This window comes from Lagopus leucura, unplaced genomic scaffold (genome assembly GCF_019238085.1).
Source record: "Lagopus leucura isolate 7727_CA_CO unplaced genomic scaffold, USGS_WTPT01 Super-Scaffold_806, whole genome shotgun sequence".
NCBI lineage: Eukaryota > Metazoa > Chordata > Aves > Galliformes > Phasianidae > Lagopus > Lagopus leucura.
Window position 1 is genome coordinate 8,600,330 of NW_024962260.1, and position 23,301 is coordinate 8,623,630.

The 23,301-nt window shown below is 45.3% G+C and overlaps 1 protein-coding gene across 6 annotated transcripts in view; it reads left to right on the forward strand.

The window, feature by feature from the left end:
* ARVCF (ARVCF delta catenin family member) overlaps positions 1-23,301 on the forward strand; it is a 210,537-nt gene that overhangs the window by 72,550 nt on the left and 114,686 nt on the right. For 2 of the 6 annotated variants that reach the window (XM_042865425.1, XM_042865424.1), the window contains exon 5: positions 2,300-2,544. The exons of 1 other annotated variant lie outside the window; for it this stretch is intronic. In XM_042865425.1, coding sequence (XP_042721359.1) covers positions 2,329-2,544 — 216 coding nt within the window. In that variant the 5' untranslated portion in view covers positions 2,300-2,328. Of the gene's footprint in view, positions 1-2,299; positions 2,545-13,132; positions 13,150-13,782; positions 13,842-23,301 lie in introns of those variants that run through there. 3 more of the 6 variants (XM_042865432.1, XM_042865427.1, XM_042865426.1) reach the window with 3 other exon arrangements.

A 23,301-nucleotide genomic window follows, 5' to 3' on the forward strand; every position in this document is an offset into this window, starting at 1 on the left:
CCACTAGAGCTCAGTTCTGACCTTTTCCTGATGAAAAACCTGGAGGAATGCTTAGGACTCCTATAGTTTGATTCTGCTTCCTTCTGTTATGTGTATGTAGGCTTACCATCACGACACATAAGCCCGTTGTTTAACTTAGGACAGAAAAGTTTCATCCTGCATTGGATTTCTGAGTTTCATCTCAACATCCAGGATGAATACATCCAGGATAAAACTCCTGAGGAATCTGTAAGCATGTCTGCACTGCTGGGAGGCAAAGCTGGCTCCATCTGTGCAAAGCAGGGAAGCACAGAAGTTGATATTTGCAAGTTGGCTGCACATCAGACAGCTTAGGTCCAGGAAGCATGGCTGTATTTGTGTAAGCTGTGCTGGGGCTAAATCTTGCTGAGCTGTAGCAGGTGAGTCCTGCAGTACTGTCCTGCCTTGCATGGACTTCCTGCAAGTTCACTCTTCTGTTGGATGGTTGACAACATGGTCTATGTTTGACCAGTGTGTGGCATCTGGAAACCCTTTGGTTTTTGGTTTTCCTTCAGGATATCAACAGGATTTAAATCCAATGCATAAGTAAGAACAGTCTTTCTATTATATTACACTTCTGCTTACTGAGCTGAAAGCATGAGAAACTGAAATCATGATGGCAAACATTGTGAAATTAATACATAGTAGTCCTTACGCTTTCCAACACTCGGACTCCTTTCAAAAGCAACTTTTTAGGAGCTAACATTGAACTACAGAGCTATTGACAGGTTGTTTCCGATGAAATCAAAGTATCTGCTGTGGGTTTTTAGTCAATCACTTCTGCTTCAGTGTCTTGTGGGCCTTCTGGATGGCTTCAGGAGAAGAGAAACCTCAAGGTTATTTATAAGTTTCCAGCAAACTTACGTGATAACATGCAGTTATCACATATATAGTGAGTAGCTATACTCACTAATACCTCTCTTTTGGGAATACTGCAGAACGTTATTATTAGCTGCTATGGATTCAACACAGGAAAAAGGCCTGATAAATGTATTGGATGTGAAAAAAGCACCAATTCACGCACAGCGATGAAATGCTCAGCTTCTGGAAGCCAAGCTTCGGTATCACCAGTGCTCCTGTTAACTGTTGATAGATGGGGGAAACAAAGAATCTCTCTGGTGAGAGGAAGCATTGCTTTTGATGCCCGTGAAGGGGTCCTTTCTAGGTAGTGTAACTCTTGGCATAAAATTGGTATAAAATTCACTTGGATTACAGGACCTGAAGAAAATTGTACCTCTGTGTGCTCTGCTCCAAAAAGCTGCAGGTATTTTACTAGCATGCAGTAGTAAACTAGTTACTAGTTTAGCTTTAGTGACAAGGATTCCATTGAAGCCACCACTTAATGCTTATGTTCTGTTGCTGGTTTTATACAGTTATGAAAACATCTTAACTGATGTTGGAATGATAGATCTGTGAATTGAAGGGGAGTTTTGCTCCGTGTACCATACAGGTGGAAATAGTTTTAAATTAAATTCTTCATAACTCTCGTGAAGACAGAAGGCAGGACATACATCACACATCTAGTTCTCTGAATTCTTTTTCCTGCACTGAAAGACAAGCAATCCTGTGTGTTTTCCATTGAAGATGTTTGATTTGGGCTTTTTCATTTACATTATTAGTGAACAGCTGCATGAAGGACTGCTTCATTGGCTCCCATGCTGAAATCATCAAGCGCATTTCAACTGCAATTGCACTGTCTGTATTTAAAAATATCTTTCATGTTACGGCATACTCCTGTAATTTAAAATGGAAAACTATTTTCAGCTGCTGTCTGCTAAACTTGGGGGGATTCCATTCACTTGGAAAAATGAATGCAATTGTTTTTTGTACTATGTAGTTTAGCTTCAAAAATGTTAGACTTCTCGTTTGCTGTTCAAGTCAAACATGCCAGGTGTCTGTAGAGAGAAAGGTGGCATTCCTCACCCCTCCAGTTGTGTTTTGTATAATTCTTTCCAAGTCTGTTAGTATTTGCATAGTGAGATTAGTTCTGCAAGAGGGATGTATATTCCTGTCGAGCAGTTTTAGCAAAAAGATCAAAGGAATTAAATATCAAGTCTATCCAAGGTGAGCGTATATTTTTCATAGAGAAGCACTGGATTAATTACTTCAGATTGAAAATCAAATCAGTGAAAAGGGAAGTCTTTTCAAAGAGTAGTAGAATTTGCTGCTTAGTGTGAATGCTGTTTTGGTACAGTGACTAACAATGTGCATTTTTATTCTTAACCTCTGACCTGTCTCCTCCCCATCCCTTTGCCTAACCCTCTCCATTTGCCCGTGTCAGTTAACAGGCAGGAGCATTTGAAAGCAATCATGGATGACTATGATATCAGGTCTGCTGCCAGCATTTTAGCATCTGTTAAGGAGCAAGAAGCTCGTTTTGAGCGGCTTACCCGTGCACTCGAGGAAGAGCGGCGCAATGTCTCCTTGCAACTCGAGCGTGCCAATCAGCCCGCAGACCGCATGAGCATTTGCAACATTGGCAATGGTCAGCCACTGGCAACCGCCTGGCAGCAGCTTGTCCTGCAGGTAACAGCCTGCTCATTTTACCCGTTGCTACGGTTCACCTATTGAAGAATTTTCCATTCCAGAAAGTCGGGTGCATCCTGTTTGTCATTGGCATCTCGTTCCATAAGTTGTCTTCTGGTATCCCGGAGCTGATGTGTTTCATTGCTTAGTTTGGTAGCTTGGGTTTCAAAGCCTTGGCTTAGATGGTGCTCCTGCTTCCTCTTAGCTCGTGGGATATTGGTAAAACGTGTGCGTCCCAAAGGGAGATCTTCAGTTTCCTTTAAATTCGTGCCCTTGCTGTAAGTATGGTGATGGTCTGGTGACTGGAAAACACGGCTGAATCATAATCTCAATAGCAAACAAAATTTCCATTAGAAACAGTTGGGCTCTGAATAGGGAGAACAGCATGAAAAGCAGGAATTTCCCTCCTGTGAAGCCTTATTGTTGTCTAACGAGCACGTCATAATTTGTTTTGTGTTTATTGGAATGATGGACGTTTTTTAATGATGCAAACTTAAGTTTTGTGATAGTTTTAGATTTCCAGATACTGTTTTGTCTGACTTGTGTTCTCTAACTGCAGCAATAAACTACTTCCATCTTTACATTACTTAAACTAAGCAAATTACTCTGACGTGCAAGGTAAGTCATGCAGAAGCAGCAGTACCATTTGTGAAGGTCTCTTTCTGGAGAAAACACTGTTCAGTTCAGAGAGACTCCAGGCTATGGGGATTCTAAAGGTTGCTTCTCAATAGTGCCAGGCAGCTCTACAATTGTACCTGCACTGAACTGTGTTCAGGCCAGCATTTAGACCATGTACATTAGCATAATGTTCCTATTAATAGCTGCCCTCCTCTGTTCATACAGATGCCTGAGTATGGGACTTCACTTGAAGGGAGCATTCTGCAGTGGTTAGGCTAGAAGTGTGACAGCAGCGGGTAGAAGATGGAGAGGCCGTTATCCTTGTGATAAGTGGGGGTGGGGGGAGATGTCCTTTCCTATTAAAAAAAAAAAAATTACGTAGGCACAAGTTCACCTTCATTTCTTTTTTTCCTGAATGACTGTGCAAAGTGCATGATTAATAGCTTCAGAATGAAATTCCTTGCCCACAGAACTGATGAAGCGTGAGTTCTCTGCAGCTATGGCCAAAGGTCTAACCAATTCCTGGGAAGCTTAATGAAAGAATTGAAGTGACACTGGGGTCTACGTGGCTCCTATGGCACTGCACCTCCTGGAAGTGACACCAACCTGTGCATCCCTGCTCTGGGATCAGGGGGTGGAAGGCTTCAGTTGTGTTGAAATCTTTTGAGTAGCTTCTAAAAGAGATAAAACAGTTGGTTAGCTAAATATGCACCGTTAATATTTAATGTGCAGTTATCTGTAGGAATCTTCATGAAGCATACTGAGGGTCAAATTCCTCCCAAATATACTAGCATTTGTCAGATAGCATTAAATAAAGGATGAAACATTCAGGCTTGTGCAGAATGTAGAGTGATTACAATTTTCTTATTATTTATTGCAGTCTGTTGTCAAGAGCACACAAATTAAAATGTATAATATGCTCTGCTGGCTGTAGGGATTGCTCATGCACTAGTCAGATGCTTCCACAGTAGAGATGCTCATCTCTATCACCCTGTTCAGCTTCATGTTGTAAGACATTACAATATTACTCCAGTGGGAGCTTTTCCATTTAGGAGTGGTCAAAGTGATTATATGCAATCTGGTTATTCTGTGTAGAATTTGGGCAAGAATTGGGGGTTATCTCCATGTTATGAGAATGCTGAATAACCTTTCATGATCTCTCCAAACGAACGTCAGTTTTCCATGTTTGGTTGTCAGAATGGAATCCAAGGGGTTTCAGTGGCGGGTTTTGTAGTGAGAGCTTTGAAACAGTCTCAGTATTTTTTTTCTCTCTGTAAAGATTTCTCTTAAGAAATAAAATCTTTTTCTATTGGACAATTTGAGAAAAGGAAAGGAGGATGTGGGCAATGTGCCAAGTGTGTAATAGTTTTTCTGAAGTCCTCAGGAGATAAAAATCGAGGCCCTGTTCCAGCATCGATTCTAATTGTTATTATTGTTATTGTTATTGTTATTATTGATACCAGCTTTAAGCTTATTTGCAACAATAGCTCCTCACCCTGGGCAGCCTGTTGAGGGACTTCTTTCACTCCATTTACTGATGAGTGAATTCGGTGTGTTCAGTGTGAATTTCGATATGCAAATGGAGCATGGGAACGTGGTGTGCTCGTTGACATTTGCATATACAGCACAGAGCTCTGGCCATTCATAAGGATGTCGGTTCTACAAATGGAGGTCAGGGATGTGCTGTAATTGCCACAAGTTTGTGTGTAGACTTCTTGGTATTGAATGAGGAAAGCGGGAGGGATTTTTCTGAAAAGCATCTTGAAGTTGTTTTAATGGGAGACGCTGATTTCTTGGACAGTCTAAATGGATCATAGGTGGTTTGTTCAGGTATTAATTAGGAATAGCAGGAATTATTTCTTAATGAGATTTTTTTTCCCAGAGGATGGGTTTCTGGGAGATACTGTCCTCACAATAAGAGGTGCTAAATGATGCTGAAATGCATCTATTAATATTAATGAGAATCTTTTTAGAGAGAGGAGCGGGCAAAGAATGTTTTCACAGCCCTCTGTGGAAGTCAGCGCCAGCCAGACCTTCAGGCTGCAGAGGTTTGTGCCCCTCTCCCCTTCCTGCACCGGGCAATAATCAGCCAGCTGTGAACAGGAGCAAAGTGCTGCATGTTGCTAATTGCTGTTGAACAAGTGGTTAAATACAACCTATGTCTTGTCTAACTTGCATGGATTTAACGCTAGTTTGAATTACTGTGTGTACCCAGTGATGTGAATTTGTTTTAACTCTAACTTTTGGAAGATGCTCAGCTCAGCAGGAGCACTGTGATGCAAAGCCAGGACTGGAATTGTGTTCCCCAGCTCTCTGCTTTCCAGGGAAAGACTGCAGAGGGTTCATGTGTGCAGTGCTGCAGATTTTGAAGTGGTCCAGTGAAGTGCTTTTCAAGGCTGAGAACCCTGTGGACAAAAGGTCATTAGTTACTTACTAAAAGCCATTCCTCTACTGTGAAAATGTAATACTTCATGAGCTTTTAATCATAGAGCTTTTATCAGGTTTATAAAAACCTTCTAAAAATCCTTCTCGTTTTTTAATTATGTTCTTAACTGTGTTTCCTGTCTTAGCCATGAGTGCAGCCCATCTCTCTTCGTTTATGGAAGTGAAAATTTGATTGCATTAAAAAACAGCAGAGATGCTTTTTAATTTCTTTGCATTTGCATCCCTAAACTTTGCACTGAAAGAATGTTTTTAAAAAAAATTCACTAAATACAGGCGTAGGCCAATGAGCCCTGAGTTGCTGGTGAGTAGCACCTATCGTGCATCTTCTACACATTGTCTCTCGTTGATGATTTTGTTTTTTTTTTTACAAGCTTGGTAAATTTTAATACTCTTCATGTGTGAGGGATTTGGTCTAATCCTCCTGGTTCTATTTTGCTTCTTTTCAAGTCAGCCTTCTGCTGCTCTTCACAGCTGGAACTGAAGTTGGAGGGGCAGAAGACACGAAAGTGAGTGTAGGGCATGTACTATTGGGGGCTGAATGCTCGAAGCTGGGATGTTATCACTGGATGGCTAACCATACAGAACATAACTTTCTAATAATAAAGAATATTGTCTTTTTAACAAAGCATCAGACACAAGAAACTTATTAAACACAGAGCTCCTGAGTTGGTTTAGATTGGCATGGCTTCATGGGTTGTAGAAAAGCTGTCAAAGCTGGGGAGCTGAACAGAAATGTTTGCATTCAGAGACTTTCCCCATTGCTACTCAGAGAGGTACTTTGGTTAGGTCAAATTGTGCTTCTAAGAAAATACCTTCACGTTAACTTTTCTGAGCTAGAGTTCGGGCCCGACAGTAACTTTTCTGTGTTTCATTACATTTAAGATTCTCCTTTCACATGGTGTTGTGTGTACTGTTAGAATTTAGAAAGCATTTCCAGTATACTGGCAGTAAGAACATGGGTGCATTAGCATTGAATATGTTTGAACATATGCAGGGAAGAAGAAAAAGGATTGTGAGCTGCACCAAGCCTCAGCTTCCTTTCTTCTCTCTCCCTACTTCATACAGAATGCAGTTTCATCCCTGCTTAGTGTGCAAAATTCTATTTAATTGCTTGGTTTGTGGTACTTCTTGGCTGTAGAGCATTTTTTCCTTTGTTATATAACACATTTGGGCAATTATAGGGGACTGACAACACAGAGAAAGGCGTGCACTATTTGCCTTACAAGTAAGGCTGAGTACAGACAACAAAGCTGTAGGTTCATGACAGCTCCCTGGCACTGCAGTGCTATTTCCCATTCCCCATGCTGGTGCCACTGCTCTCAGCTCCCCACCTTTGTAATTAAGCTCCCATCTTCTTTTTCCCTGTGGAGCACACACAGTAGCTGTGCCATTAGTTTGGTTTGCAAATTCAGCACAGTAAGAGTAGTCTCAGTGAATGGCTAGGAACGACCAGGGTCAGGTTTCAGATTCTGTGTATCTGCAACTATTCAAAGGATGCAGGGGGTGGGGACTTGGGAACACGATTCCCACGGGAGAATGAGTCTGGAGCTCTGCAATAGAACTTGGTGTGGGCTGAGAGGTAACTGCTGTCCCAATGAGTCCCAATGAATCCCAGCATGAAGAGGAGCCAGAAGCTGTTACTCAGCTGTTTTTAGAGGAATGTGATGCTCTCCATGCATGAGGTGTGATCCTACCTCTGGCTTCCACTGTGTTGGGAACGATGCTGTTGAGTTGAGCTCAGAGGCTGGAGCTTTTGCCTCCTTTTTTCTGACCATTGTCTCATCTGTACGAAAGGAGCACCTCCAGGTTTACAGGAGAGTTGGGATCATCTGCTGATAGCTCAGTAGTAGTGGGACCTAGGTGCAGGGAATTCATGGGCAAAGAACTGCTGGTGGCTTAGGGCAGTGCTGCTGAGCCAGCATGCATCTTACAGGAATTCAGCTGGAGAATTACTGCAGATGCCTCAAATGCAGTTTCCAAAGTGACAGCGTGGCTTATTACAACCCTGTGAGCTTGAGGAGCTCCTGCTGTTTGCCTTTCTGCCTGGGATTAGCCAAGAGGAATCCAAAGAGGAATCATAGAACCTGCTTCCAGTTTTGCATGAAGAATGTGAGAGCACAAAGCTAAACAAGAACAGGGTTGGTGTGGCAGACGTCATGGTGTGCAGCGTTTGAGAGCCTCTGAAAGATGGAATTGAGTGGTAATCTGTCAGAATTTGCACTTGCTGGTTTTCCTGTTTTTCACTGTAGCTTCTCTCTTTAGGTTATTCTTCAGTCTTCATGTAAGGCCTTAAATAGCATAAACATGGATACGTAAACAAATGGGGATATCAGCCTGAATTTCAACTACAACTAAGAAGATTTGACCAAATACATCATTCTGTGAAGTTCCTTCCAGAGGGGATTTGAATAGGGAGCACCTAACGCCCGCTTAGTAGGGCTATTTGAGACTCAAATCTGTTGGCGTGCAACAGAATCCACTGAAAATCTGAGGCATTATCTGAGAAATGTTTGAAACGATGTCAGCAAATCTAGTTTGAAAAGCACATCTCAAAGGAATCACTTAAAAATTTAAAAAGGGAACTGAGTGACTGAGAAGGATCCTGTCTGGTAAAGAAGGAATTATCTTGCTCTTCCCAACAAAATGATATGTTTTTTCAAAACATAATTACATACCATGTTATCCTTTCACATAGACAGGCTGGGAATGCACCTATTAGCACCAAGATGCTTTTGCAGAGTATCTCATCTTCATCATCAGCAGTACCTCACCTCCCTGCTTCGCTTCTCTGAAGTACATGCTCTGCTGAATTCCAAGGTGCCATCTGATGTCTGTCAGCAGGAGAGCAGTTGAATTGTAAAAAGCAATGGCTGCATTTTCCCTGATGGCTTCAGAAATATTTTTGTGGTTTCATTGGACTTGGAAAGGCTCAACTTCCTTTGTTATAAGGGACTTTTTTATTGAATGATGTTTTGGAAGCAATTGAAAGGCAAGGGTATTACTTTGTTAGCCAAGATGTGTGAAAGTGAGAACAATTTGCTGCATCTGTTAACCTTTCTTGGCTTAGAATATTGCCACCATTAATTTAAAATTATTTTATTTGAATGACAAATTCAGTTTCATGATTTTCCATAGCTTCATTTCTCTGCCAGTAGAAATGCTTTCTTCTAGAACTACAGATAAGAGAAACACATTGACAAGGAATCCGGCTTGCAGCATGCACCTATTCTCTGCACGATGTGTGAGACTTGCAAGATCAGGCAGTGTATTCCAAATCCTCACAGAACCTTTCTGTACCCTCTGTCAGTTCTTTGACAAGACTTTGCTGTCAGTACGGGCTGTGATCTGTGCACGTGCCCTCATCCCCATCAGGCAACAGAAGGCTGTTGGTCCCTGGGCGCCGTTCCCTCGCAGATCCCCATGCTGCAGCAGGCGTGCTTTGCACAAACCATAGGAGTAGTGTGTAAGCAAAGTGGTGGTTTGGGATCCAAAGGCTTTTAAAACCAAAAGTTTTCTTCAATTCCATTTCTGCTGCTGTGGGTATCTATATACTCCTGAGAATTTACTCAGAAAACGAATGGCAGTTGGATTGCAACGTTGCTGATAAAGGCTGAGCCTTCCATTACTTCAGGCCGTGCTGCTCATGGCTCTGTGAGGCTCTTGCTTGCTTTGCTTCCTTTGCTTTCTTCGTCGTGGCCGTGGAGTCGCTCACTGAAGTCATCGGAGTGACTGAGAGCAGAACGGCCAGAGGTGGCCATGGGCAGCCCGGGGCTGAGCGCCAGCTGTAATGATAGCCTTCCTCCAAGTGAATGTCAGAGTTTATGCTTGAGGTGTGTGTGTACATGCGTATATAAAAGCTGCTTCCCATTTCTAAGCTATCAAATTACTAGCTGAAGAGGTTATTTTTTGAGCCATAGTTGTGGTGACTGGGAGTACTATAGGTTACTGCCTGAGCTCACTTTAGGCACTGAAGCAGCGTGTGCCTTTCACTGCTGGTGGAGGAACGTTTTTAGAGTTCTGTAGTTAAAAGACTGAGAAGAGCTCCACTCTCCTTGTTTCTGAAGCAGCTTTTTTTCTTCTTGCAGTCTTATTCTCTATATGCAAGTATTTCAAATATAAGAATGCTTCTCTGGAACAAAACGCCATACACAAAGACCTTGCTTCTCTCTTCGGGAAAGAAGAACCCAAGCATGTTCAGGTTTTGGTTTGAGGAAGACAGTAATTAGTTTGAAAAGGATCATAAAAATGAGTTGATTGCATAGGCATCTATCAGTCCTGTACATTAATGAGAAACCAGTCTTTTTCCCCTCTGAATGAGAGAATGCTGTACGTTGATCTTCTGAGCAAGTGACTGTAATGTTCAGCTCGAAATGTGGCACAAATCATCTGGAAAATCTGAGGGCAGGGAGGGGAGGAATAAAAAAATCTCAGGAATGAAAGATGAGCAGTGCTGGGTTTTCATGCTTTGCAGTGCCTTTGTTTTCCTTTCCAATAACTACAATATGGAATTATGGCCGCAGTCCCAACCTTAAATCTGATTTTTTTCCTTGCTGTTGTCATTCCTTTATAAATGTAATGCTATCTTAATTTTTTTCTTAAAGTGGAAGTTATTATTTCTATTTTTAATCCTGTAAAATGTAGTTGATTCTTATCTAAGTGAAGCTGCTAGGCAGAAACATAGGGCATTCATTCGACTGCAACCTATATGTGGTGACATGAGGCTTCCTTTGTCCTTTACTTCTAATGCAAGCAATGCTGTTGCCAGACTGCCCTTGTTCTCATCCTGTCATATGACAACTTGGATGAAATGGACTTGACTGATATTAGATGTAGCAAGATGGAAGCTGTTTGTTTCCAAGTGACAGTGCTTTGAACTCACTGAAGTACCTAACGTTGCCCACTGCAGAGTGTGGCTGTGGCTTCTTTGTCATATTGGTCTTCAGCTCTGTGATGCTTTAGACCTTCTCTTTAGCACTGATGCGTGGAAGCCTCCTCCCCCTGAATGCTGCCTCCTCCCTGATGAAGGTATCTGGCTTCATCTCTGTTTCTAACCTTGCAGTATGAAAGCAAAAGGATTTTTAAATGTTACAAGTGCCACGGTGGTTCTGTCTTACAAGAGTCGTGCAACAATTTGGGACCAAGTACAGATGCTTTGAAGGGATCAATGGAGTTTTTCAAACAAAAATGATGGAAATAGTAGTGAGAGATTACAAAACGCACATTGGGAGTAAAAATTCTTGTTTTCATCTGCCCACATTAAAATAATCACAGTGTGGCTCAGTGATACATCGTGGTGTGCTGTTCTTTAGTACTCTCACTTACCTTGTATATTTGTGGCATGGAATCCCTGGAGCAGCAATAAATACAACCTTGGTGTGCAAGGCACCCATGTGAACAGAAGCTGTCTGATGCTGAGAGCTGCTGTGGGTGCTTTTGCCTCTATGGTTACCTGGAATTCCTGATTCATCTTGTGACTTCTCGCCCGGTTGGGTTTATGGGTGTTACGTATTGCTGGGCCGTATGTTGTGTTTCCAGGCAGAGCTGCGAACTGTTTTTGTTTTAGTGCCTCTGAGAGCAGATCAAGCCATAGTGCAGCACTACTGATTTAAATTTTTTAAGGGTAGTGGGAGAAAATGAAAAGGAGAACTTGGCCCAGATACTGTGCCTGTCTGTCTTCCAGAAAATTAAAGCTCTTCCTACCTGTGTGCTTTATTTCTCCGAGAGAGAAAAGGCAGTTCTCAGCCTGCTTTTGGCAGTAGGAAACGTGATAAATTAGGAAATTAAAGTTCAGTTAAAAAGGGGAGTGGGGAGGGAAGGGGCAACTGTGGGATGTAGTCAGCAGTTCGGTACTGATGGATGGTGTGTTTGTGGCCAGAATTTGGAAATTGAGTATCACCTCAGGGATCTAATCCATAACTCTTATTTAGGTAATTAGTTACTTCAGTATTGCCAAGCCCCAGCATTCAGAAGTATTTGAGCTCCAAAATATTGCAAGCTCATAAAAAAAAAAAAAATAAAGGAAGTTCTTTGCTTAAAAAAAAACAACTTTGGTTTTGAGTGAGAATATTTTAAAAGTTTACCTTATAACCAGAAGGCCTCCCAACATCTACTACATATTGGAGAGGAAGTTATTGTTCTCAACTCTGGAAGGTGGCACTTCAGACTTCGGCAGTGCTAATCTTGCAGGCTTGCAGATGTACCGGGGGGTTTGCAGTGTGAGAGAATTGGCAAGCCTGCCCAGGAAGGTTTTTGGTTTCATCGTTCTGCATTCACACGTGGTTGCCACAACGCCCTATGGATATAGACTTTGTAAGGTTTTTTCTTTGACAGTGTAAGGAGGTCTGGCACATGTCCACGTACATGCCTAAATTGAATGGTGCTTTTCTGTGCCAGCATGGCCTCAACAAAAGTGGAGCTCTGTTAGTTAGCTGAAGAATAGCTGGGTGAGGAGGAGGGGGAGAGCTGTGCAAGTACAGGGCACTGGGACGAAATGCATTCCTTCTGCTTTGCTTTGACTTCTAAGTATTTTATTGAGGGCTGCTACCAGTTGCATCTGAGTTCTCTGTCTTTAAGATGGACTTATTTTCTGCCCACGACAGCAAATACTTTATTGCAACCAAACCTTGCAGAAAATCTACCATTGCTTTTGTCAGCCTTTGTAACGCTGAACCAAACTGCCCAGGGCTGGGTAATGCAGCTCTGCTGTCTTCTGCCCCTCACCTGCCCAACCTTGGCTCTGGTGTTCAGCTAGAACCCTGACTAGGGCTGCAATAGGAGAGCTGCAATGAGGATTAAATATCTGACACGTTCCTACCTGTGTTAAATGTCATTTTTTCATGTTTATCTGGTGAGATTTGTATTAATTGACGCATTAATTGCACTAATGCTGGAAGTGTGTTTTAGAATTCTCAGGGACTGTAAAGCTAGGATGAAAAGGCCCTCTTCTGCTGAGGTGCCTCTTCTGGGAATTACAGGAAACTCCCTTGTGCTCCGCCTTCCTTTCGTTCTTTTGGCTCCGACCATCCCTGTTTTCCAGGACAGTCTCTAATTTGATTCCAGTAGCTTTCAGTCCCTAATTACCCTTCTTCAGCCACCAGCTGTTGTAGGCTTGGATTTATTTATTGCTTCGGTTTGCTGCTGGAGCCCCGGTATAATCGAGCAAAACCAGCCCTACCCTGGGCTCGGGGGGCTGCAGCTGGAAGGCGGCACCCCGCGCAGCGTTCAGCGCTGCCCGCGGTCGTTTCGTGCCCGCCTGCCCGTCCCGTTCTCCCACCGCCCGTCTCCGTACTTCTCAGTACGTCTCCTTTCTGCGGTTTCTCAGAGAAAGCGGAAAGAAGGGTTCCAGCCCACGACTGGACCCTTCGGAAGGCTCTCTTCCATCTCCGGGCTCGCAGCCCAGCAGCAGCACGGGGCTGGGAGCTGCCGGCAGGGCGTGCGGCCCCGGGGCGAGGGAGGAAGGTGCGGCACAGCTGGCGCTCGTTGTGCTAACGCGTACTTCGGCGAGACGGCATCTTCACGAACGCGGGCCAGGTCTGCGAGCAGGTGAATGGTTTTAAGAAACGAGGCCAGCCGCGCTTGGAGCCGTCAGCCTCACTTTCTGTGCAAGGTCCGAAAGGGAGGAAGCCGCGATTGCAGATGACCTTCCAGTGCCGCTGCTGCATTAGGAATGGCGTTAATCTCCGAGCAGGGTACGAAAAGTAATTGAGCCGGGCACTTTCCTTTCTCGTGCCTCGTCGCCAGCCGTCCCTCTCGTGGAAGACGCGCCGCGCTCCCCGGCACGCGGCCGCCGCTCGCTTTCCCCCTTTGTCTCGCGCACGCGGCAGCGCGGCTCCCCGGCGGCGGCCCGGGCCCGAGAGACGCGGCTCGGCTGGGGGCGGCCCCGCCCCGTGCCCCCCGGCCGGGCTCTGGCAGCCGTCGGGCGTGGCCCGGCCCCGGCCGCCCGTCGGTCCCGCCCCCGGGGCCCGGGCGGCGGGAACGGAGCCGCGTGAGCGGGGTTCCCTCCCCTCGGGGCGGCGGCGGCGCTTCTCCGCGGGGCTCTTCGCCCCGGATGGGCTCCGGCCGGAGGGAGGCAGCCGCTCGGGTCGCGGGAGGAGCGAGCTTCGCGAGGGAACGAGGCTGCGGAGGCGGCCGGAGCGGGAGGCTGCGCGCTCCGAGGGGTCGCGGGGAGCGGGGCGCGTCCGTGCCGGGGGCGGTGCGGCCGGCGCCGCGCATCCATGCCTGCGGAACTCGAACGGGTCAGTGCGCGACTCGCGTCCTCGCGGGGCCGGGGGGACGCCGGGCTGCTTTGCCAGCCGAGCGTGCGGGAGGGGTTTTGCCGCTGCCTGTTGTGCTCGCTGGTGAAACGCTGGAGAAAGCCAACTGTTGTTTTCTTTGACCTTCTCGTCCCGCTCAGTAGATCTGGGGAACTCTTTGACGTAGAGCAGCTAGGAATAGCGCTTCTGGAGAAGGAAAGGCTGGCTATTGTGCTGTGCGATGTGTTTGCTTTTCCCACGCGGCACTCTTTGATTCTGTTGATGAACATAGTGGGAATATAACTTCTATTTCTTGCGTAAACGTTATTTTAAACTGCTATGCTAATAATGAACTTGGTGGGAGATCTCAGATGTCCTTCTTTGCCTTGGGGTGTCTTTGGGCACCGCAGAGTGAAGCTGGGGCAGGCAGGTAGATAGCAAGGCCAGCAGGCTGCTGTGTGTGCGGGTGCTTGCTGCGGTGACCCCACAGCTCCAGCTGGTGCTGGGCTGCTCCGTTGAGCGCAGGTGACAGTGGGGGGCAGTTGCTGCAGACTTCTTTAAGTATCCTTTTTCTTTTCTCCTTTCTTCATTTAAAATAGCGTATTTGGGGAGAGGAATGTAAAACGTGCTGCTGGTGCGTCCCTGGATTTAAGTTCACTGCTCTGGAGTTGTTGGAGGTGCTTCAGCTTGCTTTAAGCTTGCTGCGCACTGCTTTTCCATCCCGGCAGCAGAATGCTGAATTGTTTCTTGATGCAAATGGGATACGGGTTTCTCTTCAGAGGAAAGCAGCCCTTTCAGCCAGGCTCCTCTGTGCTCACTCCCCTTAGATATGACGGTGGCGGCTGCCCTGCCTGCTGGGGGCCCGACTTGGTCGCCTGCATTGTGTGCCATTTGCGTCCCGCACCCTGCGTCCTCTGAGCTGTGTAGGACCTGCTGCTGCCCTGGGCAGTGTAGAGTCTGCCCTGAGGTGCGCGGTGGCACGGCACAAGCTGCTCATTTGGTGTACCTGGATGGGTGGCAGCTTTGGGGGATTTCTGTTTTTTCTTTGAATAAAAAGCAGAGGGCAGAATGCTAACAGCGTGTTTGATGCCTTCTGCTCTGCACGCGGAGCTGTGTTCTCATCTTCTGTGCTTTCTGTGTAGATAGGAGGAGAAGCTCGAGTGGTGCAAGATTACCGTTAATCACTTCAGGTCATGCATTACAGTTAATTTGTAAATTCTTCTTCCACATCAAAACAACAACAAAAATGCCTGTGGTTTTAATTTTCATGCTGCTTTCACAGCTGAGGGTGAGACAGAGAAGTGTTACTTTATCTTTTCTGGTGGAGGATGGGCTCTTGATTTATTCTGAGGCCTTTCTGCAGCATAACTGATCGAGTTGATGCTGCAACAGCATATTAGAGAATGGTTTGCTTAATGAAAGGCAGCGGTTCTAAACTGCGTTGTCAGAGAAATTTATTGTGTAGTTACAGAGCCTTTAGAAAGTAATTTTTTTAACTTTAACGATCACAATTAAGTAAAATTAAGCTGAATGGATAAATGGTTAAGGCAAGTGGCAGTCCTACACAATCTATATATACAAAGGCTGAAGGGATTTCCATCATGTGAACTGAAGACTCAGTGCCTTTAGAGACTCCTCACATCTAAAGCCTGAGCTAAGACAATTGTTGATTGTAACTAAAAAGGAGCAGGTGTGACTTCCAGCTCTCCTCCAGACTTCAGCTGAGAGCAGCCACAGTTCTGGGCCCCAGAGCAGCATTGCACCTTGGAAGCCTGGTGGAGCAAATGCACACGGAGAACCGGTTCTTGTGGCTGTAATGGGAGGGCTGGCATGTCCTGTGCTCTGCCTTGGCTCTTCCCTCTACTGCTGCTGGCTGTGGATGGAGATGCTGAAGTTTGTCCATGTACGCCTGGAATTCTTTAGTCTATCTGTACAGAGTTCATGAAATTTGGAGTTTTCTTGGAGTCTGTAACTGCTAAAATATGCTCGGAGTACTGTATGACGTACGGTCTTGATCTGGTCCTGAAACTTCAAATGCTGGCTTGCCTTGGGGCTATAAAGTTGTGAAGGGGAAAGGAGTCACCTGGTGACTTTTGGTGAAAATTGTTCAGTTCTGTTATTTCTGCTTTGGAAAATACTTGGCAAACATGACTAATTCATGTCCTGAGCCCAGTCAGCTGCCCTTCCCCAGCACCTTGTCCTGGGAGCGTTCTGCTGGAGGACGATGCTGATGTGAGCAAGCGTGGAAGCTTGGAGCTGGCAGGATGAAAAATGGAGTGGTGCGTTGGCGACTGGCCTGGTGGGGTCTGTGTCAGCCGTGGAAGTCTTGGGGAAGATGTGCTCTTGGAGGTGTGACGTGTGACAGCATCGTCACTAGAACTGCTTTCTTGTGAAAGTGCTGACGTGAGCTGTTGGGACACAAGGGTTGGTGTGTGTGTGAGTGCAGCCTGTAACAGCACTGCGCTCAGTGCTGCCTCCCGCCTGCCCCAGAACCACCTGTCCCAAAGGCTGAGGGGCTGCCGGGCTGACCACGAGGTTTGCTTCAGTTGCACCACAGCTGCTAAAAATAAAAGCTTAAAGAAAAAAAGAAAGGTGTGCACGCGAAATGTCATCGTAATGTAGGAATGCCTGTTGCTGTAGATAGAATGGGGAAAAAAAGGTGGTGGTAACTGTTGGAAGCTGCCTGCGCATGGTGCCTCTAACTTGTGCCAGGAGCTTCTCTGGGGGTCTGGCTCTGCCATGGATGGCATCCTGTGCCATGGAGCGGGACGGGGCTGCTGGGCCGGCGGGTTGTGGCAGCAGCACAGAGAAGGAAGTGGGCACTGCGGTGCCTGTGGTGGTAACAGAGTTCAGATAGTAGGAGGTGGTGCTTGGTTTACGTTGAAGGGTTTTATTTCTAGTGAAAAATGGAATGTAGAATTGTGTGCGTAGGTTTTCTTGTGTTTTTGTTTTGCCTTTTAAGGATGTGGGGAACGGCTGATTCCTCCCCGTGCCTCAGCTGTGGGATACAGTGAGAGGAGTGGTTTAGGAGTGAATGGAGTCCCTCAGTCAAATCCTGAGATTAGGCAATGTTTCAGATTACTATTTAAAGGAAAACCGAAACTCAGATAGCTCTGATTTCACCGTGTCCTTTGTGCCTCACGTATTTCATTAGGTTGCAGCCCAGCTTTGTTGTTCTTTTAGTCACTTCTCTGCATGCCTGAGCAGTGAACAAATGTAACTGTACCTGGGAGAAGCTTTACGAGCACATGGGAGCTGAAGTCCTGCTTTCTCTGGGCACAGCTCACAATCTTTTGTATCTACAAATGGCAGGCGTGATCTCTTCTGTCTTACTGAGGGTGGTGTTTCCATGGACTCGGCGTTCCCTGTGCACTGCAGTAATGTGAAAATTCATTACTTCCAATGGTGTTCTCTGCCTCTTTGATGAGTCAAGCCCACACCTGCTTACAGGAGGAAATTGAAATGCCTGAGTTTTCCCTTTTGGCTGATCCCACACAGCTATCCTTCACATCGCTGTCTCCTCTTTGGCATTCAGAAAAGTAAAGTAAAAATTCTTCTGAGTAGACGTGGGGAGTGTTTGAGCTTGGGAATTTCTGCCTCTGCAAGCTAAATCGCTTGGCACAGCTCTGAACTTTTATTTTTAGTAAAACTTCCAAGCCGACCTATTGTTCAGAGAAGGAGATGTTCCTGAAAGCCCGAAATGGAACTAGAAAGTGGGGGCTTATTTTTGTACCATACAAAACGTATTTGCTTGCAGAGCTGTGGCTACAGCAATGCAATTTGATTTAAGCAGTGTAGCTTTAAATGCACGTAGTGTAACAGTGATTGGAATCATGCTGAACATTCAGAAGATTTTTCATCTTGCAGGCTTGTCATTCATTCTGGAGCTGTGAGATGTGGTACGGTCCCTCTGTGGATGGTGGAGCCCTGAGATGTGAATGATTCCATGGACGATGGGGATTATTCTGCTGTTTGAATTGTAAACTCTTTCAAATTGTTTTAGCAAGTTTTGCATCTGAAACCATCTGCATTTCTCTTTGATTTAATAGTTCTCGGGGAACTCAGTGTTAAGGGAATAAAGGTCCTTTTGGCTTCCAGGCATAGAGCAGTGTGGACCTGAGCTGCTTTGTTTTGTGGTGCGTTTAACAAAGTGTATCAGTGTTTGTACCAGAAAGCTGCAAAGGCTGGAGCTTTCCAAGCTTAAATGAGAAAGAGTTGTTTGATTAAGGAGTTTAATACAGGCTGTTTAAAGTAGGCTTGATGTGAAAACCAGTATATAAGACTATATGTTGTATTTCACATGGTACTGCATTACAACAATGGAAAACAAATGGTTTTGAATGGGCAACGTGACTTATTTGTAAAACAGAACATGCAGGTGGCAGTAGCTTTGTATCAGCACCCCCTGAGCCGCTGTTGGACACCAGCTGAACAGACCCTGGGTCTTCAGGCTGGGACTGCTGTTCTCTGTGGGTGTGAATTGTGTAGAGCAGTGCTCTGGCCCTGCCTCAAGTCCTGGTGTTCGTGGGTACGTGGCAGAACTTGTGTTAGTGTTTGTCCTTAAAGCTTCTTCCTAACGGAAGCAGTGTTGACCAGGATAATCCTCCTATTTATTGTTCATGTAGTTTAACTTCAGAGGGATGTGTTTATTCCTGCAGATGCTTTCTGTTACTGGCATCACACTGGTTATTGGCCCATCTGGGAAATAGTGGCAGCATGTTCTAGGACACCAGCACTGCCCAGTTGGGCTGGTTTGGTGATTTCTTTGCCATTTCGAGTCTCTGATGGATCCTAGACATGGTTTTTGTTAGTTTAAGAGTGCAGCTCTTGTAGATCATAGTCATGATGCCCTAATGAGGCAGTGCTTATGGTGATCTTTTTCTGGGTTGTGAAAGATTTCAATGTAAATGCTGAATACTGTGGAAGTCAAGAGTGGCTTTGTTAGGGGTAGCTTTTACTCGTAAATTACGTATTGATACTGCTTACGGTTGTAGAATTTGGTTCTCACTGCTTTCACAGCATTTGGCTGTGAGATGTCCCTTTGAACTGCTGGATTGTTGGCAGACTTTCTGGTTTTTTTTTTAAGGGTAACTAATAATATTAATAGTTGCCTTTAATTAAAAGGGAATGGTTATTTCTGTGCTTGTAACTCAAAAGCTGCGTTTCATTACTTCCCCTAAATGCTGCCTGAGCATTACTGTGCCTCAGTTGTTTTTTGTTGTGTTGGTAATATTTTGAAATTATCTGGTATGCTGCAAATGAAATTCTTTACTGCCTAGTTGCTTTTTCCTTTTATTGCTACTAGACCTTGTTAAGTACAGCCATCTATCAGTACCAGAGGAGAGACTGTCTTCACATCTGATGAGCATTCGTGTTCTCTGGTGACAGTGAAGGGACCCGAGGGAGCAGTGTGGAGCTGCACTGGGAGCATCAGGTTGGTGTTAGGAAGGGGTTGTTCCCCAGAGGTGGTGTGGCCCTGGAGCAGGCTGCCTGGGGGATGCAGCACCAGGCTGCCAGAGTTCAAGCGGCGTTTGGATGATGCACCCAGACTGATTTTCAGGTGGTCCTTCAGGAGCCGGGAGTTGAGCTCAGTGATCCTTATGGGTCCCTTCCAGCTTGGGTGATTCCCTGATTCTGTGTGATTCTTGAAACTCATAAGAGAGGTCTTTGGATGTCATGGATGAGGTGCTTCCTTGTTGGTGTTCTCTTTTGGGTAAAGGAAGTAAGCAGGGGAAAGCACCTCCTAAAGCAGTAGCTGAATGCCCTGCTCCCCAGCAGCAAGTTTGTAGTCTTCCTGCTTCATTGGGCAGCATCATAGCAATACGTGAAACATTCCCCAAAGTTCAGCTTTTGAGACATCCAACCACGCCTTGGTTTATGGGTGCATGACGCCACAGAGAGATTGTTGAAAGCACTCGGTTTGCCTGCTGTTACAGGAGGGATGGTGTCCAGCCAGAGAAGCAGAGTAGATAGAAGTAGGAGAGAAGGTGGAGTTCTGTTTTGCTTTGGAGAAAGGGAGGCAGTGAGCACAGATGTTGGGAGTGAGTTCAGGTAATGCTGGCTGGTGTGTGGGGGTTGAAAACATGGAGCTTTCTGGATGAAATTTCAATGAGTCTGTTATGCAGAAAACTTGTCCTTGCTTTCTCAGCTGGCAGCTAAGTTGCTAGGTATTTAATAAAATATATGGGATCTTCTGAGGTCCTCTAGTTATGGCATTAATTCAGTTCTGCAAGGTGATTGTGCCCTAGCAGTAGCGCAGTATCAGAACCTGGGGCTGCAATCCCCATCTCAATTCCTGTTTGTCATGTTTTAACAAGGAGGCTGTACTGCCTGGCTCCTCATTCTGCTCTTTGGCCAAACGGACTGGACTGTGATGCATTTACAGACTTCTTAACAACTGAATTGCGCACATTAGTGTATGTAAATATAAGCAAATTTATGTAAACATATGTATGCCTGATGAGGAACACTTCATATTTGTCCTTAGCAATTTCATCTTATCTGGGTCATTCTTTCTCTTTCTGTCACGCGTGACATGATGTTGTGTTACCTGAGGTTAGAATGAATCTTGGTCACAGCAGCACATTTGTCTTGTATTTTATGACACGATCTTATCACTTCCCATTTCTTTTTCCTATTCAGCTTTTCAGCCATCAGCAGCAGTGGTGCCACCAGCGCAGCGATGCCAAGGCTGCACAGTAATGTGCACCTTTGGCAATTTGAAGGCATAATGCTGTGCTTCTGAGGTATAATATTCTTAGCAGAGTATTTCTGGAGGGAAGAGATGTCTGTTATTACATCAGAAATGGCAGCCATCACTCATTTTAGATGTAGGCAATGAGAAAAGAGCTTCTTTGAATAACATCCAGTAAATAAGAAGTAAACAGGAGGTGACACTATGCTCTTCTCTTTTGTCCACAGCGGTAGATGCAAAGAAGTGCTGATTTATTTGTGTAACAGTGACAGAAAGACCTTGGCATTGGCAGCTGCAGCTTCTGTATTTTAATCTATTAAAAGTATATTTTGTCAGTTTTATGAGAACGTAGAGAGAAAGAGAGGGGGAGTGTTGTTCAGTTTGATTGCTGGAAACGTTTCCACCCTTTCTAATGGATTGGGTTTTGAAGTATCTAAATACTCTAAAAGAGATGCCTCCTATTTGTTTCCATGGCAGTGGCAGCAGATGCAAAGAGCACAGTGAGGCTGTTTGGCGGAGCTGAAGCACCTGGCTGCAAGGTGCTTTAAATCCAGGGTGACATCGTTCTGACCTCCTCAGCCTTTCTGCTGCTTGGGTTTGGGTCTCCAGTCAAAATCATCCTTCTGCTCCCATTACATGGGATCCATTTATTTTATTTTACTTTGTTTTGCTACACTGAGAGTTACAGTTTCAGTTTAATAATGCTAACACAAAGTTTCCATTGCTCAAAATGCGATTTTTCATTTTCTCCCTGTGCTGCTTCCAAGCACGAGGTGAGGCAAACCCTGTGCTGCGGCCGTGCTCAGGGTGCTGGGTTCTGGAGGCTTTCCATGAGAGGGCTGCTGGTACATCTGCCGTGTGTGGGATGCTGAGGGAAGGGTCACATCCACGGCAGCTGGAGCCATGTGTGCCTGTGTAGATGCACTGCAGACGTGTGGGTGTGCTTCGTGAGTTGTTGCCCTTTGAATTTTCTTGTTTTCAGATAAACTTGGCCTACCTGTGTCATGTGGATACTGGTTTGGCAAGTGGAGTCACAGAAATATTTATGAAGACTGTTGGGTTCTTCGCCCTGCACTTATCCCCTCTTCCTGGATTCAGAACTCTCCAAAGTGTTCTGTTCTATCCATGGACATCCCTGCTTTTCTTTTAAAGGGACAAAGAGAATTCGCTTTGTCCTGAGAATTAAAATAGAAATGCTTATTTTAATGTCTTTTAAAATTGACATTGGAGATGTGCCACGCATACATGTGTGTTTTTTAAATATTTGATGTGGGTACCAAAGACTGCACTTGTAGGTAGTGAACAGTGGGAAAAGGTACCTCCGTTCTTCCTTAACTCTGCTTTGTGTGGTGCTGAGCAGCAAGGTAACTTGGGGCGCTTGATGCACGTGGCAGTGCTGTTGTGCAGGTGTGTGATGGTGTGTTTCCTGCAGCTGTCGGAGGGATGCAGAGCCGAGCGCAGCCTTGTTTCGCCAGGAGTGTTGTGGAGCAGCCTGGTGCTGAGCTGTACTGTGAGCACGGTTGGGCAGGAGGTGCGAAGGCTGCTTTCTTCATTGGGCAAAATAATCTCAGTATGGTGACTGCTGATAACAAATTCCTCAAACTTCTTCTTGGTTTGACTGGTTGTAGGAGCAGACTGTTACATGCACTTCCCGCTTTTTCTTGTTCTTACTGTATCTGCAGTTGTAGACTAAATCCTGCTCTCGGTAGCTCAGAGCTGCACAGCCTTCCTGGCAGCGCTGTGTCTGCAGGGTTTGGGCACCCAGCGCTCTGCGTCCGCCTCTGGTGAGCTGGTCACTTGCGTTGGGAATGAAAGAGTTAAGAATAATCTGATTGCGGGGCTGAGATCTGTTTGAACTTGTGGTCTCTTGAAAGAAAATGCCATTCAGCACCGTTGCACAGAGTTATTTCATTCTTAATTTTAATTGACACGTCCCAGAATGCAGCCTGCTCTTATGAATCCCTACAGTACGGAGATGGTTCGTGAGTGTGTCTGTAAAGTGTCTTAAATGCGAGTCGTCATTACTTTCCCTTTTGGTACTGACATTCTTTTTAGTTAACTTATTCACTCACAAGGTTTATAAAATCTGAAGGAATCTTTCCCTACATGAGATGTTGGACACCTGCAGGGATTGCGGCTTGGTGACCTGGAGCTGCTCCTCCTGTCCCATCCCTGTGTGCCCCTCTGGGCCACCAGCCAGCAGGGAGGGATGCTGGTGTGCAGTGCTGCCCCTGCCTTTAGTCAGGGGATCCCATGGTATGGTAGTGAAATAAATGGAATTGTTTTATTCGTGGTTGTAAAAGTGACAGCAATGTGTCACCTTTATTAGGAGAAAGAAAAAGAAAAAGAAAAAAAAAAAGCAGAAACTTGTGCTGGTGTAGCATCAATTTTTCATTCGTCTTCTGGGTTTAATTAAAATCCAATTATTTCTGAAGCCAGTGATAGCAGCAGGGCTATGCAGCTCTGTCTTTAGATAGTTGTGGAGAGTAGAGAAACTTCCATAAAACAGTTTTGAATATTTTATGTCTGCAGGATTGATAACATACTGAAAATAAATTGTACAGTAGTCCCATATTGGGTTTATCCCAGAAGTTAATTCCTGTCTAGGCTGGTGTTGACTTCAGAAGTTCTCAGCTAGAGCCTGTAGTCTCCATCACATCTTTCCATCACTAGTAAGCAAGTGAATTTCACTTCTGGTGTGCTGTACGGGCTCTGTGTGTTTATACTCTTGTACAGCTGACTGGCTGCCTTAGCTGGGGTGGGAGCTTC